This window comes from Prosopis cineraria, unplaced genomic scaffold, assembly GCF_029017545.1.
Source record: "Prosopis cineraria cultivar Desert tree isolate PC_DT_omini unplaced genomic scaffold, ASM2901754v1 PC8, whole genome shotgun sequence".
Taxonomy (NCBI): Eukaryota; Viridiplantae; Streptophyta; class Magnoliopsida; order Fabales; family Fabaceae; genus Prosopis; species Prosopis cineraria.
Window position 1 is genome coordinate 3,199,711 of NW_026555339.1, and position 18,126 is coordinate 3,217,836.

The 18,126-nt window shown below is 30.1% G+C and overlaps 1 protein-coding gene across 2 annotated transcripts; it reads right to left on the minus strand.

The window, feature by feature from the left end:
- Nucleotides 1–4,830: 4,830 nt before the first annotated feature.
- LOC129317992 (EPIDERMAL PATTERNING FACTOR-like protein 4) lies at nt 4,831–9,517 on the minus strand. 2 transcript variants are annotated; one of them, XM_054962457.1, is made up of 4 exons: nt 9,243–9,517; nt 8,594–8,749; nt 8,446–8,495; nt 4,831–5,267 (listed from the first exon to the last, which is right to left on the minus strand). In XM_054962457.1, exons 2-4 carry the CDS (start codon nt 8,724–8,726, stop codon nt 4,965–4,967), a joined length of 486 nt encoding a protein of 161 aa, XP_054818432.1. In that variant the 5' UTR covers nt 8,727–8,749; nt 9,243–9,517; the 3' UTR covers nt 4,831–4,964. The 2 variants fall into 2 exon arrangements, with proteins under 2 accessions (XP_054818432.1, XP_054818431.1); XM_054962456.1 differs by having other exon boundaries at nt 8,594–9,516.
- Between the last annotated feature and the right edge of the window lie 8,609 nt (nt 9,518–18,126).

Below are 18,126 nucleotides of genomic sequence, written 5' to 3' on the forward strand. Positions count from 1 at the left end.
TATTCCATTTAGTTTTTATTATAAGGCTCTTTTGCTTAACAATAACCAATGAATAATAGCCAACTCATTATATGTCTTAAAAAAAATTAACTTTACCCCTATTAAAGATAGGATGAGAGAGCATTAAGTGATTATAGTATTAAGTAATTGTAGAATTGTTGCTATTCAAACAAAGTATATATCACAACACAAAAAAAAAAAAAAGATGTAGATTCGTTCGAGTTGTAATTCCACAACAACGACAACGACAACAAAAATGAGCCATTATATTTGGGTGAAGACTTTGTAAATTTTCAAATCCAAGATCAAGGTTGGCTTGGTCAAAGCAGGAAGATAAGCAGTGAAATATTAAAAAGCGAAGTCGTTGGCTTTAAAAGGACTAGAAGATTTTTGGAGAATTTAAAGAAGATTTAACAAGGGGATGCCCTATTCTAAACCTATAACATTGTTTCTATACTTGAGTATGCGTGTTTTGATGAAGAGCAAGCGTCACGTGCTTTGTAACTGAATCTTGGTTAAATCAAAATATATGAATTGTTCGAATTGATTCTTTTTCATTACTTGAACGTGAAATCGGTAATTGAGAAACAATTAAAAATACAATCAATCAAGAGGAGATAAAATTGAGTAGAGATTTAGAAAAAAAATTGGAATTAATTGAATTTGAAATAAATAAACATAATTCTTGCAGAGAGATTTAAGGAAAATTCCATCCTTAACTGACAAGATCTGTTGCTTCACTATACTAAACGTTAGGAAAAGTAAAATGGACTTCTTATTAACGACAAAGAAATTAGCCGCAAATATAAATAGAGTTGTTTGGGAAAAGGTAACCTCTTAAATTATGTTTAGATTGTCTGAAAGATTAATCTCATATCTACTGGCCATGGAGATACCTTGAAAGGCCAAAAAAAAAAAAAAAGGATAAAAGAGAAACATGATATAAAATGAGCCACAAAATTAAATTTACAATAAAAATAAAATTAGAATATGATAATAAATAACCTTTCATATACTTTATATTAAAAATCAAATAATCTCTTTTAGAAAGTGTCATGCAGTGGGAACATGGGGATATACATGTATTGGCATTCGAAGTTAAAATTTAAAGTTAGTATTTTAAAACTCTGTCATCGCAAGATAACACAAGGATAATGTGAGGCGGGCATAAAGCGTCAGTGTGAAGTCTTTGCCCCAAAAAAAAAAAAAAAAAAGCGTCAGTGAGAAGAATGGCGAAGAGCAGAGAGACGTACACTTGAAGCTCAAATACCTCGAGTCCATAGCCATATGCGTGTGCAAGCATTAAAAAGCTAATCAAACACCCCAACCATATTTGTCTACTTCAACAATTCAAATATTTCAAACCACAGGGCACATAGAGCAGAAACAATAACTAAAGATAGTAACATATAACGGATCGAGAAGGTTGATGCAGTTGTAGATTGGACGCACGACCAGCCACATTGATTGTATCGAATAATAAGTTCGATTAAGGCACTGCCATCATAATTTCATTCGCACTAATTTCTCCTCACAAAACCTACTGGTGTGCCTTCTGCTCGGAGACTTCTGATGATGTGCCTTCGGTCGACCTTCTCTTAAGTTTTAACCCATTTGTGTCATTATCATTTTTTCATCATAAATGCACGGTGGGGGACTATTTTCATTGTTGATTAATATTAATAACATAAATAAATATAAAATATTTTCGTTATCGTTTAACATTACATGATTAATTTTCTTTCATCTATCAATTTTCTTGGCATCATAATCCTATCATACATTTAATATAAGTTTGACCGTAGAATAACATTTTGCATAACTTTTAAATACTCCTTCAAATCTTATTTATAAGTCACTTCTAACATATTTTACTAGAATCAAGAAAAATCTTAAACCTCATTGATTTTATCTTAAAATTTAGTACGCTTTCACCTTTACCCTTAATAAATATTTTTAAATTTTATTACTGATATTTTTATTCAAAGCATTTAATAAAGATAAAAATATAAAGAGGAGTATTGAAAACTAGCAAGTGTTTATAAATAAGATTAATTTTTTTTTTCTCTTTACCTTATAAATGAAACTAGAGGAGTATATGCTGCTCTAAATTTTATTTTTCATGCGCTAAATTGCCTGAATGTCCAAGTGTTCTTTGAACATGAATATATGCTTTGGCCATGATAAACTTTCAAATCCAATTCACTTCATTTTTTTCCCCCCAAAGCAAACGGAGTGAGGTTCGAGGCACGTACTCGCTGGACATCATAGGACTTTTATTTTTATTTTTTAGGAAGAGTTTCAATAAAAGACTCTTAATTATACTTAATTACATTCAAAACTTTTAAATTTATAAAATTTCACTGTAATCCAGATTATTAATTTGATATTAAAATTTTTAGGAAAATAAAAAAATGCCCTTCATTTAAATTAATATCATGTCTTCCTTACTTCACTTGTTAATTGTCTTATTTTACTAGTTTATTTATTTATCAAATATTATTAAATTACCTTACTTTACTTGTTTTTATTTTAAGCGTTTAAATTATCTCAAATAATTTATTGATTCTTATACTACATGTTATTTATTTAGTTATGGATTATCATTAATTACCATGCTTCACTTGTTTAAAATGTAGGGGCTTTGAATGGAATAAAATATGTTCAAGGGTATTTTATTGAAATTGTCCCTATTTTTAAATTGGTTTGAAGCAACGTGTGGCCGAATTGGCCGCATACAATGGCGCCGCGTGACTTGGGCAAACGACATTAGTGCCAAAAATCAGATCTCCAAAGCAACAAGTGGTTTGTCTTCCGGCGTGCGAGCTGCAGGCCAAGGACCTTCCCGGAAACCAGGTCACTGATTCAGGCAGAACTACAAAACGACACGTAGCCGAACCTAGCCTGCGGTCAGGTCCACGTACACGCACGTCACGGCGTCAGCCCAGACATGTTGCATTCACCAGACGTTAGTTATGATAGAAATGCTTTCTTGACTACAGCTACCCATTCACAACGATGCATTCCAAGCAGAAACGTGCACGTGAATTACCGATCTTCCATGTATTAATTTTTGTTTAACTTCTCTTGAATTAATATAATGTTAGGCAGCGACTTGGTCGATATACAGATTGGTATGTGACTGATTTGTTTTGGATTACGTAGTTTGGTATTTTTATTTGATTATTTAAATAACTAATTCCTCTGGCTGTTTTTCGGAGTTAAACTCAATTTAGTGGAGTTCTTTTTATAGGACAATACTGTTATATCATCGTTCTAACTTCTAAAGTAAAATCTATACATTGCGTGAGTCTGCAATTCTACTTTTTTGAAGATAACTTTGGGTCTCAAATGTAAAATTTGAATACTGACTTAATTATCAGCAAAACATAATGTTTTCAATTTACCCTCAATTAATAGTAGACGTATATGCTTATAATTTCCAAATTTTTTAAATTGTTAGAATGTGTTTTTTTTTTTGGGCCAGTTCCAGTGGTATGTGTTGAATAAAGTGAATCATGCATGTTATACGGTGTCCTAAAAATGGATTGTATTTTGCATTAAATAATATAACTTATTATAAAATTTATATTTCATGACGCTGACGCATGAAGTAAGTGCAGGTTTTAAGAGTTGTGATGATTACAATCAAAGTGTCTTGACTACAGAAGTTGCGAATCATGACAAATTGGGCGTGCTTGCTCGTGTAATAACTAATCCGCGCTGGTTGAACTACAATAGACAGCCTTGGATGAATTCAAAATAAGAAATCCGGGCCAGCCCATTGCAAGAGTTACTTTTTCATTTTTGTGTGTTGGTCGGATCCATAGTTCTACTTTTATTGCCAGTGAATTGTCACCGTTAATGTAAAGCCTTGCACGAATATGAAATTGATTTTTTTTTTTTTTTTAGTGGGGGGGGGGGGGAAAAGGGGATAAGGTAACTAGGTAATCACTCTGCCTGAACGATAGACATCCAATTTATAAAATTTGAAGTTTTTTCTTCATTCTCTAGGGGGGGAAAAATTCTACTTGTTATCTCACAAATTATGCTTGAGCAAGTGAGAAATTTTATACTGTGAGATCATTTTGAGCCAAAACAATGTTTAAAATACCTTTTGGGGACCTAGTTCCATCTATTTTAAAATAGTAATCCAAGTTACGAGTAAAAGCATACAAGGGCTCTAATCCGGCGGAAGGCACTCGAAGCTGTTTTTTTATCGTAAAAATATTATTAAAATATCGCTGGATCCCAGCAAAAAATATTTAAATACTCTTCCTTGCCACAGTATTTAAATAAAATAAAATTAAGCATGAGGACCCTCCGACCCTACAAAACACAAACATATCATTCAATATATATATACACTACTCTGTTTTTATTTGTACAAAAAAAAAATCACTTTTTATTTTTTTTATATAAGTAAAATTATATATTTTAATAAATATTTATTATATATTTTTTAAATCACTCTTTTAATAAAAATAATTAACACATGCTTATATTAATTAATATAGGACATTTTAATTTAATTTTTTTATTTTTAAATATAATTATTATAATTAACTAATTTTATTAAACTGTGTGATACATGTCTTTTTTATTATATATAGAAAAGAAGAGAGTATATATATAATTGTGTTTTCTGTCATTTTTTTCCTAATAAAGAGATCAAATGTTTTCTGTCGTTTGAAGTTGCTGATTTATGTCCAAAAAAAAAAAGGTGGCGGACTTAGGCGGTTGAAACCTGAACACTTGTTTTCAGCAAGGCTTTCTGAATCACACCATTTCTTCACAACCTATAGAGCAACTGAAACAGAGGCAAGAAGCTCAATCCCAAATTTCCAACCACTATAGACATCTCTGTTGCTTCGTAAATTTCACTCCTAATTTTGCTCAGTATTTATCAGGCATCATTGATAATTCATTATATATGTTCCCAGTTCCCACCTCCTCCTCATTTTTTACAATAGTAATTCGTAGTTAAATGCCACCCCAAAAATAAATACGAGACGTTGTCCACAAAATATGAGTTCAGGTGGCATGTACAGCTTATTCCCGCACTTGCACCTCCACGCTTCTGGGTAATACTCCGCCGTCACCGGCGTCCCCGGAGGCACCGTCACGTGCACCGGCCTGCACGGCGTGCAACTCCCACATTTTGACGCACATCGCGGTGGCGCTGACCCGGGCCCACCCAGAATCCTCCTTCCCCAACCGATGTCTCCTTCCTCTGCCCCGCTTTCTCCATCTCTCTCCACACATTTCTGCTTTCACTCACACCAAAGTTTACTTTCAATCGTTATACCAATATCATTGTTATTTTCAATCTCATGATTTAATTAAATATTAATCAAACAACACGTTAAAATCATCCATATCAGAAGCTGGCGGTAAAGCATATTCAACCTTGCATCTCAAAGTTTTCTTCCGATATAAATATAGTATAAATTTGATAATAACAATTTTCTTACAAATTTAACTACTTAGGGTGTTTAAAAAATACAGCTAGCTTATCTTTCTAATTTCCTATAACGCACCAAACACATCCCTGAGTTTACATTAATTGGTCACCACTTTTTCTATCCGACATTATTTCCCTAGACTCGTAGGGTAGTAACTTCTCAGTCGTTACATTTTCTTGGGATCCAATTTCATTTCTCTTGTTCGTTTATATCCTTTGAATTGTAAACGTAAATGGTTGAATTGAGCTGTGAAAAATCTAACATTCTTTAAACAAGGTCTAAAACTCAACTCTATGAATGAAAATAAAATCATATTAAAATTGTTTTGACACCAGAAAATGTCTAGTCACGAACAATTTCTACATCAAATGGCAGATTTATTAACAAAGTTCATTAAAAACGAATATACATCAACTCAAGTAATAAGTATATTAATATATCAATATTGGCATATCCAAATTTAAACTAATAAAACAGATCTTATACTCTTTTCAAATCACAATATAATGTATCTTTTAAAAGCTTTAATTGATTCAAAATAAAGAGTATTGGATAACTTTTATAATTATTTTTTAATTTTACTTTCACATCATTTATTCCTCTCATTTTTTAAATGTTATATTAAAATTTAAATTGTAATTATCAAAGCACTTATATGAAATATTTGATGAGAGAATAATTAAAAAGATAGAAATTTTTTAAAAAATTAAAACTTTAACTAATATTTTTTATAAATCATAAATTAATTAATAATATTTTATATTTTGATATGGAGGGAGTAAACGCATAAAATCAATGTTTTGAAACCCGGACCGGACATCGAACCGGAAAGAGCAACGGGTCATGGTTTTTATGATCCAACCGGTTAGACCGACGGTCGAACCGATGACATAAAAATTAAATAAAAAATAAAATTTATATGCGCAATTATATAAATAAAACATTAATTTGTCAATGGTGTTTGGGATTTCGACCTCAAAAGCTAGATGCTTAGATTGTTGAAGCTAGAGGTAGAGATATGTTATTACAAGCTTGTGATCTCAAAGGAAAATGTTGGAGCTGGAAGCATGCCGTTATATCATGACTAATAAGCTTTCGATCTTGATGCTAAAGGTTAAATCTTTAGAGTTGGAGGCAGATGTTGAAGAAGAAGTTAGAGATTGAATTTGAGCCATGAAGGAGAGATTAGAGATTAGAGAAGAAAGAAAAGAGAGAATTAGTGATTAGAGAAGAGAAATTGTGAATCTAAACAACTCAGCCTAAATTTTTTTTTTTTTTAATTTTTTTGGCTTTGAACTGGGTTGACCCGGGTCCGATTTCCGGGTCAACGCCGGTTCTTTAAAACCGACTGATTCAATCCGAGTCAAAAGGTCAAATTGGTTCAATTGATTGAACCAGACTGTTTTGTTCAGCAGGTGACGATCGGACTGTCTGGTCCGGCCTGATTTTTACATCATTGCATAAAATACGTGGTATGATGCGTTTATTGTTTAGAAAAAGTCAAAGCATTTAAAAATTTGTTAATTGTTAATGAAAGAGAGGTGTGCGGGAAAGGCGCTGAGCACGGCACGAGAGCGCACGGCGCAATTTACCGAGACAGGGGAGGTGAGGAAAACGACAAAAACAGAAATGATGTGGGTGACTCTAACGTGCGCCGGAAGTGTAAGTGTAAGGGAGGCACATCACATGGGACCAATGCCCACGTGTGACACCTAATCCAACGATGCAGTTACCATCCGACGGCTCACCTTGCTGCTGTACCTGCTCTCTGGACTCTGCACCTAATTTGGCTTCTTTTATCCGTATCTGACTTCTTGTTTCTCCTTGTATCTCCTCTCTCCCTTCCCCTGCCTTCTACCCTCCCGCGCCCAAAGCCCCAAATTATCTTTTAATATTCTAATAACTTCATTTATTCATCGTTCCAATTTAAGGTTTTTTAAATATTTAAAATAAATATTCTTTCTATTTAAAAATATAAATATTTTTAATTAAATCTCACCCTTTAATAAATTAATTATCTATTTTTATACTAATTATATCTTTTCATATTTATCTCTATTAAATATCATATAATAAATACAAAATCATCATTAATAGAAGTGTTTTTGAAAAAAAAATTATTATATTTTAAAAGATTAAAAATGTCTTATATATTTTAACATTCAACTTATTAAAAAATACCTTATATTTTTTAATAAAAATAATAATAATTTATATTTTTTCTAAAAGTAAAAATAATTACATTAAATTCAAATTCAAAATTTACAGCTTTTTTAAATGTTAGTGTTAGTGACATAATTATATTATAAAAGACACGAAAACTCGTGGAATCCATATACTGTTGATGTGATTGTGTCTGATAAACAACAATAACAAGACTAATAATAATAAATTATAGAAACTTTTGTTCAAGATTACTGCATGTTTATCAGAACGAGGTTTTGAGATTTGCTAACGCCAGAGCTGCATGTATACAGTTACTATTGATCGTGCCCATTCGAGTCTCTGTGTTCTTAAATTTCATCTCCGTTCTCACCCTCACTAATATAAAACTACACCTTTCCACATGGAATTACTATATTCATATGCTGTATAAAATTAAAATAAAAGATACTATATAAAAACTATATAAAAAAAGTACCTATTAGATTATTCTGGTTGCACACACCCACCCCAAAAGTGGGGGGAAACACCCCCAAATGCCTTGTCACTATTCAGGACCAAATGTCAATTTCTTTGCCCTTCAAATGTCAGTGTATCTTAAATTCGAAGTTTTAATTCAATTATTGGTGCCTGATAAGCATTACACCCTCAAAAACTTTGTTTCTTTCTCCCGGTATAATTTCATGAATCATGATAGTTAGAGCTAAAGCCCTAGATTGGCTTAAAAAAAAAAATAGAGCTAATTCCCCAGAAATTAGAACATGGCATGTATGTAATCAAGCACAAGTTTATAATAATAAGAAACAGAACAACCGACCTGAAAATCTCCATCAGCTTTGGCAACAGAGGGACTAAACCTGCTTGTGTCTGCATTACAGAATGAACAGAGGCGCAGTCAGAGTTAGCTGAAGGTGTATGAGACCTAAAAGATCGTGAAAATGGGTGAGAAACTGAGGATTGCATACCTAGACATGTAGTGCTGAGGAGTACTATGCAGCATAAGAAGATGAAGACGACAGAGGAGAAAGAGAAACTGAAAGAAAGATGGACTTTGTTTATAATTATAAGCCTAAGATTGATCTTTTTCTTCCTCTCCATCAACAATAAGAAACCACCAATAGCTGCAGAAGAAGCAATGACTGAGAATATGGCTGCAGATTTATCCTTAACCCTGACACACCCTTCTCTCTCCCCCCCTCCTCTCTCTAATTCTAACCCTCTGAAGAGGACCAATAATAGGGTTTGGAGTATCCAGGGCTTGTACGTTCCATGCAGATTATCAAGCTAACAAAATAACACCCAACACTGCATTTATCTCAGATCAAGTCACATCCTTTTCTGTGTTTTTTCAACTTTTTTCTTCCCCGCTCTGTTTTGGTTTAACAAGGAAAAGATATAAGTGTTTATCTATCTATGCTAGATAGCTAGTTAGCTCCCGAGAGTAGTAGGCTCAGAAAGATAAGTGTGAAGTGTAGGGAAAAAATGAGTGAAAAAATGGAATGGTACGGATCACTATCTGACGAAGAAATGGAAACAAAGAGATTAAAAAAAAGAGAGAGACTGAAGAATCTATTGACTATCAGGATCCTCACTTCCTAAGTTCCTACGCCTTACCACGTATGGTTCTGGGATTCTCTTGCAGACTTTTCTTTCTCACCCTTTCCACCGTTCCAACGGGTCTGTCTTGCTTGCTTCCCCTGTTCTATCCTCTGTTTTCTGCCTTCACTTCATCGTTAAACAATTTATATTTCATTTTGACTGCGCCTTCCTTGTTCTTTTTCTGCTGTCATTTCAATAATAATCCCTTCATGTACCACAAAAAATTATTGATCAGAACATGATTCCCTTCCATTAAAATAATTGGGTTCGATTTGTTCTATGCTGATGCTGGTTGAGGCGGCTTGGAGGGATGGGGTGCTTTGGAATATATTGGTACTTGCATTAAGGATTCGAAATATACTTAAGATCTCAAATAAGTACAATATTTTTGGTTTAGCCCTGTTTCGAGCTGGACTTTTCGGGAATGAAAAAAAGTGGATCATGCTCAAAAATGTACGGTGCCTCCTCTGCAACTTGGCTGTGAGCCCTTGATTATTACATGGTGGGGCAGTTATCACAAGGACGATCCACCTGTGAATTTACAGTTATAGCCTCTGCTCTCCTCCACGTGTTTAGATGATAGGAAAAAGGAAGGATGCTGTTGGCTTGTTAGTAGATACCGCTCAGAAGTGTATAGCTAGCTGTTCAGAAGTGTAAGTGTAGTATGCTCTGATAAAACAAACTAAAGTATCCTTTATTCAGTATTTACCGTGAAAAGTTACCGAAAAAAGAAGGTCAAGCATGCTTGCGACAGGGGATTTATATTTGTGCTATATGGGCTCTGGTTTTTTCATTTCTGCTACTCGGGTTCTCTTTACATCACCACAATTAGAATCAAAGTTTCCAACTTGGAGGTTGGTTTTAATGAACACCTATTTTGGATGGGATTTCTACAAATGGGCTGAGGATAAATGTTCTTAACATGGCAATTCTCAAACGGGCTGGACTTTCTGAACTGTTGAACTGACTAACTCGTGAAGTGGGTTAAGTTGAGAAGCAGAGAACAAGCCAATTGCTACTCCCGGATCATTCATTGTTCGCAAAATCAGAGCTTTGTTCTCATATGAAGTATGTTACATGGCAGCCTTTCCATATATTCAGAAATCACATGAGGTGTTTGTTCTATTTCCTCCGGCCTGGATTTGGTAGGGATGGTACGTGAAAGCCTGCAAAGTGGGGGAGACTTTTTGAAACCGAGGGCCCTCTATGTTTTTCAGGATTCCATAAAAATATTAATATATCAATCCACATAACAAAGTTAATTACAAAGCCTTCTTTAATAAATAAAAAATAACATAGTTCATTCTCCAAGACTTTGTAGATATAAAAAAATTATAAAAACTATTTGTGTATGATTATGAAACTTAAATAATTAAACTGATAACTAATACAAACTTAAGAGATTAAAAAAATTTACTATCTTGAAAAATTTTGTTATTCGGATGTTGCTATATCGGAAGCATCTATGGCAAGGACCCAAGCAGTGTTTTAATTCAATTTCACATCATTAGGGAAAAAGCTTGGATGGGTAGTGGAATTTAATGAACAATGATGAATACAAATGAAAGACTTTATGTCAATCAGAGAGGAGGCCTGCAGAGGTTAAGATCTGAGGTGGAACATGATATGGATTGAATGGACAAACAGAGCAATTGTGGCAAACCAAAGTGGCATCAATTAAAAATGAAAAACGCCATGTGGCCTGACATGCACTACATTGATGTGCTGACCCTTAATCAAAATCAGGCGTGGTCAATTAGTACTGAATGTATCTGGATGTGTGGATATTCACATTTACTCTCTCTAACATGGCGATGTGGAGCTGGTGAAATCAAGTGCAAACAAGCAATTTCATTTTTATAAAGAAAACCTCAAAGTTTGAAGTGACAAAGTCACACGCGATGCCCTAACTCGTGATATAAACTCCTGGAGGCATTGAACCTCATCTTGAAAGAACAAGTAAGCATCTTTAAAACAGATGGGAAGACATGGAATGAATCTTTTGCTTCCAAAGATGGGTATTTTGGACTGTGAAGGCAGAATCAGTTGTATGGTAAAATTGATAGTTACTGGTTAGATTAGGGTAAGAGGGTTGATGGAGACATGTGCAGGCTATTATTCTTTGCTCTATAGCCTCCGTTTTTTTTTCTTTCTTACAATTATTCTACTTTTTCATAAAGCTGATGCTGCCTTCCTTTTCTTCTTCTTTCCTCTATGATTTGATCTCTCTTCCCCCACCCCCCCTCCCCCTCAGGTATGTTAGATAGGCAGATCAAAGGTATAAATCACATGCTGTGATCGCGATTACATGCTCAAACAATCTGAAACCTGCTCTGCTGCTGTGTCCTCGTATTGCAACTTATACCTCCGCGTATGTCTATTCCCCATGAGATGTCTCCTGAATAATCCAGCGTACTAATGGTTATAAGAAATTATCAAATAGTTATTTAATTAAATATTAAAAATTGGATAATTTTTTTTAAACACTCCAATAATTATAAAAAAAACTAACAAGCACTTGCACACTGTAAATAATATAAGCAGAATATTAATGTATCAACAAATGAAAGAACTAGTGGAATATCTAAAAAAACGCAGCCGAACAAAACCGACATCAAAGTTGTCCAAAGCTTTGGCCCAGAAAAAAAAAAATCACAAACAAGCTGCTCTGTTAAAAGAAAGCAGCGAATGGGATATTCAGGCCCAATAATACCAGGCAGCCTAATTGTATTTTTGATCCCAAAAAAAAATGCTGAATAAGGGAACATTACTTGTGTGTGTGTAAATCATTATACACAAGATTGAAATGAAATTAACTTTATTTTTATTATTTTCTCATGTGATGGTATTTTTTTGGTGACACACACACACACAGACACACATCCCATGTAGCTGTTCCGGAATGGAAACTAGTGTGACCACCAAACTAAAATCATAAACCGAAAATTTTGTGGAGATTTGCTTATAATTTTACCGAAGTTTAAAGGTAATTTAAAGTATTTATGATGATCATATTTATAACATTGTTTTAATGTAAGTTTAATAAATTCCATCTTATTGATTTTAACTCTCCCGAGCCAAAGCATTTGAGTTATGATGGGAAACAGGGAACGTGGCAAACCAATTTAAAAGATTAAAGAAAATTTATTTTAATTATAATTATTGTATTATTAATACAAAAAACCTACAGCAAGTCCCTCATATCATGAATGGTACGATTTGTATTAGACTCCACATGATGCGCCAAAAGGCGTACGTACTTAATAAATAATATTACGATGCTATGAATGCCGATGAGTTGTCTTTTTATATTAAAAAAAATTAATTTTTTAATCCTTTAATCTTTAAATTACTTATAACTTAGTTCCTTAATTTTTAAATTATTTATAAATTAGTTTCTTAATTTTTATTATTTTTTTTCATGTTAACTTATACCTCACATCAATGAGTAAGAGAAGAGTATTTTAAAATAATATATGAGCATTGTTTTATCCCTTTTATTTGATAAGAATTTTTTAAAAAAATAAAAAATAATGATCGAGTTATAGGTGAATCGAAAGTTGAGAAATTGAATTGCAGCAAGTTATAGTTAAGGGACTGAGTCGTCGTGACTCATAGTTGAGAGATTGAGTTACAAGTAAGTTAAAAGTTAAAGAATTAAAAGATTAATTTTTCCTATATTATATTATCATGATTCTTTTTCCTTTTGAAATTTTTTAAATAAATCTAATACATCATATCATATTATTTATAGTTTCTTCAATAAAATTATATAAATTAAATTTTATATGTCATTATTGTAGAAAATGAGAAATAGAGGAAATAGATTTATTTTGTCTATAGGTATTTATGTCATTTACTTTTTGTGTATTGTTTTTAAAGTCAGCACAGCACTATAAATACTTTGTATATTAGGTCTGTTGATTAATGAGAAATTATTTATCTCATTGAAATATAGTGTATAATTTTCTCTCAATAGTAGAGCCCATATGACTCATAATAAAAAAACTTAACAATTATTTTTAATAAATTTATTTTTATAATAAACTGACTATTTAATTTTTTACCTTTTCCTTCTCTATTATGATTAATATTAAAATTAGTTTATATTCTCTTTAAAAAAATTAATTTATATTTAAAATTATCTAAATATTACATTTTATTAAATATACTATAAATGACGTAATGCATTAAAGTTATCCAATAATTTCTACCTGCTTGTTAAATTTGTTTTCATAATAAAATGCTTATTTGATTGTTTGCAGTGAGAATTGCTTTGAGGTTTCACTCGCGATAGTTAATTATTCTCACATCATAAATAATTAAGTTTTAGAAAATAATAAATGCTGTTGTTTTTCTAAACTCGGTTGTTTATTATTCCGAGTGAAACTTACATATAATTTTTTATGAAAAAATTAATTTTTTAATTCTTTAATTTTTAACTCACTTATAACTTAATCCCTTAAATATAACTAATTATGACTCAGTCCTTCAACTATAACTCACTGCGACTCAATCTCTCAACATTTGATTTACCTATAACTCAATTCTTATTTTTTATTTTTTTAAAAAAATTTCTTATCAAATAAGAGGGATAAAAAATACTCATATATTATTTTAAAATATCTTTCTCTTATTCATAAATGTGAGATGTAAGGTAATATGAAAAAAATTAATAAAAGTTAAAGGATTAATTTATAAGTGATTCAAAAATTAAGGAATTGAGTTATAGGTAAGTCATAATTGAAAGACTGAATTAAGAGATCGTGTATTACAGTAAATTATAATTAAGAGATCGTTTATAAGTAACTTAAAAATTTAAAAATTTAAAAATTAATTTTTTCAATTTTTATTTTGATGAGGAGAAAAACGTACAATTGGATTCAAAATCTAAAGGGAAACGCCGTCGCAGATTCTTCACTGCTGGTGTTGTTTTCCTCATTGGATTGCCCACATGCAGTTCAACGGCTCGGATCCTATTTCGAATTCCCAGGCCCTGGTCCTGTCACTGCACGCGGATCCCATCAAAAGAATGAAAGAATCTCCCGTCACATTATTTTTAATTTATTTATTTTCTCAAAACAAATAAACTTGCCATTCAAAAATCAAAACTAACCTCGGGGTAGATATCAATATATCCAACTAGACCAGACTGTTTGGATTAGAAGTTACGTGGCCATATAATGAAAGTGAGCTTTGCAGGCCCAAATTGAGATAAAAAAAAAAATGTGACTCTGATGTAATTTTTGTTACCCACAATTGAAGATAATAAGTTACTATATTTCGAGTTTTCATGTAAATGAGTTCCTGCCCTAGTAGTTTTTTTCAAAATATACTTAGCCAGACATATTTTTAGGCTTTTCTATGAATTTTTAAGACTTAGAACTGAAGCTCAAACTACACAGACCTCAATTTAGATGTCATTTAACAGAACTCGTGAATACATTTTATGACTTACACATATTATATATCATTTTCAATTTCAATATATCAATTTAAAATTTATAAACAGTATTCCTTTTGTTAAAAAATATAAAATATTTTTAATTAAATTTCACCTTCAATAAAGTAGTTATACACTTTTAAATTAATCCTATCTTTTCATATTTATTCATATTAAATACTCTATAATAAATATAAATTTACTATCAATGGAGCACTTTAAAAAAAAAGATAATGATCACATTTTAAAAGATTTAAAATGTCTTATATTTTTTAATACTCAAATCCTCAAAAAATACTTTATATTTTGTAATTGAAGAAATATCCATGGTAGTTTCAATGAAAATAGAGGTTTTCTAGTTTCTTCATCACATTTTATTCGGATGCAAGAAATGTAGTAGAAGGAAAGTTTAATTATTTATAAGTCATAAATCACTGGACTTACTTACGATTTTTTTTGCAAAATATGCATGATACATGTAATCTTACTCGGCATGAATTAATGTGAAGTTTAAGTTATAAATACTATAATAACGCGGTTCACTTGAAATTTCGAACTTGCTTTGACGCTCTGACTTTTGGCCTTGTCTTCATTACTAGAATTTGACATCCTACGCTATTGCCAAAAAAAAAAAAAAAAGACCTGTTATCTTAATCAGGTTCTTCAGTTATTTTTTGTCCGTGACATTGTGACATTATTGTGATTATTGCGTGTTATTTCGTTATATGATCAACATAAGAAAGAACGTAAAATTTCTCTTCATTTTTACAAGACCTCTTTTAAAAACCCTGATTGATCTAAAAGAGTATCAAACATTTATGATAATTTTTTTAACTATGCTTTCATTTCATTTATTATTCTTAATGATCAATTAAATTTTTAATATTATTATTATTATTCTCATTATTAAAGACGCTAATATATAATATTAAATGAGGATATAAATGAAATGATTAATAATTTTTTAAAAGATTAAAGTTTTAACTATTCTTTTAAACAATAAAGTGATTATCATTATCCTCTATCATGCATTTGGAGGAGAAACAGACGACCACTAGTAAACAAAATACGTGGGAAAACTGTAAAACAAACAAAAGATGGTTCTACAAAAATACTCCTTTCTTGTTTATTATAAGAAACTAATAATTACTTCACTATAATTAAAAAAAAGAAGTTAAATTATTAATTTCATTTTAAAACAAAATAACAATTTAACTTCGCCTTTATTTAAATGGAAAAAAATTCAAATTTACTCTCATAATTAATAAATTTAAAAAAAACAATGTTAAAAAATATAATTAATACTTTATCAAATAATTCATATTACAAAAAAATTTAAGGTATCTTATAATATGAATAGAACACAATTTCATAATTTTATTTTAAGTTTGCATTATGCTCTTTTTTAGAGTTAATGACTTTAAATAAAAATAATATTAAAAAGATGTATAATTAATAACCCATTAAATCAATATTTTTAAAACTAAATTGGATATTGAACCGAAAAGGTCAACGGTTCATGATTTGTGTGGCCCAACTAGGTTAAACCAATGGTCGAATAGGTGACATAATAATTAAATTAAAAAAATTATGTACATATATCTAATGATTTTAATATAAAAATAAATATAAAATTGCTACTTAATTTAAAAATAAAACTAAATATTTTAAGTTTATTATAACTTAACAAGCCACATGATATAATATAACATCAAATAATTAAAAAAGTTAATCATTTAAAAAAATTGATAAAAAATTTTAAAAAAGAAAAATGAGTGCTTTTTTGAATAGTTTAGTTTTAAAAAATGAACCTAATTCTCAGTCTGACCAATGATTTAAAACAGCCCAACCTAACTCAACTTTTCAAACAATTTTTTTAAATTGTTCAAGTTGTTAACCTGGTTGATTGATGGATGGTTCGACGGTTCGACTATCCTATTTAGTCCAATTTTTTAATTATTGTATTAAATAACTCATTCTTTTTTAGAATTCACTTATAACATGAATATGAAGTATATTAAACAAATGAGATAAAAAGAATTGAATAGCGTCGGGTGATCTTATTTTTTTTAATCTCCGTTGCGTTTTTATTTTTTAATTTCGTTTGTTTGCTTCTGTAGTTGCACTATGTGCTTGTTTAAGTTCAATGAAAGCTAGAGTCGATAATTCAGGCGGGTTAAGTTTATTCAGATCGGACTTAAAGAATTTCACTCATTTTAAAAAGCCCATATAGTTAAGCCCGGCTCTAACCTCTTCGAGCTTCGGGCTTATTTGGGCCGGCCTGAATACCTGAAAGTTTTTTTTAAAAAATATTTTTTCTTCATTTTTCAATCAATTTTAATTTTTAAATAATTTTATTAAACATTAAATATTATTTTAACTTAAAAGGAATAAAAAATAATAACTTATTAACTCTGTAGTTAAGTACTTAAGTAGCTCTGTTATTATTTTATTATATTATATGCAATTCATTCATGAATGGTTCCTTTATTTATAAATTAATGTCTTATTTATTTAAATATTACCTTTATTATGGTTATATAAAAATATTTATAAATTTTAATTGAATTATATTATTTTAATTATGATCAAGTTAATCTCAATTCAATTATGGTTAAACCATTAATTTAAAATCATTACTCTGATTAGCTTAAAGTTTTTAATAACTATTAGATAAATTATACTTTTTATTTTTAAGAATATAAGAAAAATAGCCATCATTATATTATATAAAAAATTATTTAATTATGGGTAAAACACTATTTTTTTTTTAATTTTTTTAACCTTTTATATTGTTTAAGCCCCATATAATATATACAAAGAGTATTTACTTTAATTCATTCTTAATTTTTAACCAATCTGGCATGGATGATAATTAAGTAATTATTTAAAAATATTATTTTATTTATTATGTTTGTTTATTAGTAGAGTCAGAAATTTATACATGCCCAAATTTTATTTTTAAAATTATTTTTAATTTAAAATTAATTATTTTATTTTATAAAAAATATAAAATATAATTTTTTAGACAAAAAAATGGTGTATATGACTCAACTTTTATTTTGAAAAAAATTGAGTCTTAAAATATAAAAATTAATATTAAAATATATTTTAATTATTATTTTGAGATATTTTATTTAATTAAAAATAATAAAAATAAGAAAATATAAATATTTTTATTTTTTTAAAAATAAAATAATAATACACTTATGGTATTTTAGAATAAAATGATATAAAACTTTAAAAATAATTAGTATTTATTAAAGTTATATATTTTTTAAAAAATTTATTTTTTATTTGGGTATTGCCGAACCTGATCGGGTTTAGTCTAAACTTTCTCAGGCCTATTTGGATTACCTAAATAGGCTCGAATAATAAAAAAATATTTTTTTTTGAGTTTTGGTTTAAATTTTTTGGGTGTGTTTGGTTTAACTTCGTTGATCCAAATTATCGACT

Coding starts and splice junctions, on each gene's coding strand:
- LOC129317992 (XM_054962457.1), bottom strand. CDS start 8,726: ATGGAGAGGAAGAAAAAGATCAATCTTAGGCTTATAATTATAAACAAA. Junction 8,496..8,593: donor CCTCAGCACTACATGTCTAG/GTATGCAATCCT, acceptor TCTGTAATGCAG/ACACAAGCAGGTTTAGTCCC. Junction 5,268..8,445: donor AAGCTGATGGAGATTTTCAG/GTCGGTTGTTCT, acceptor GAGTGAAAGCAG/AAATGTGTGGAGAGAGATGG.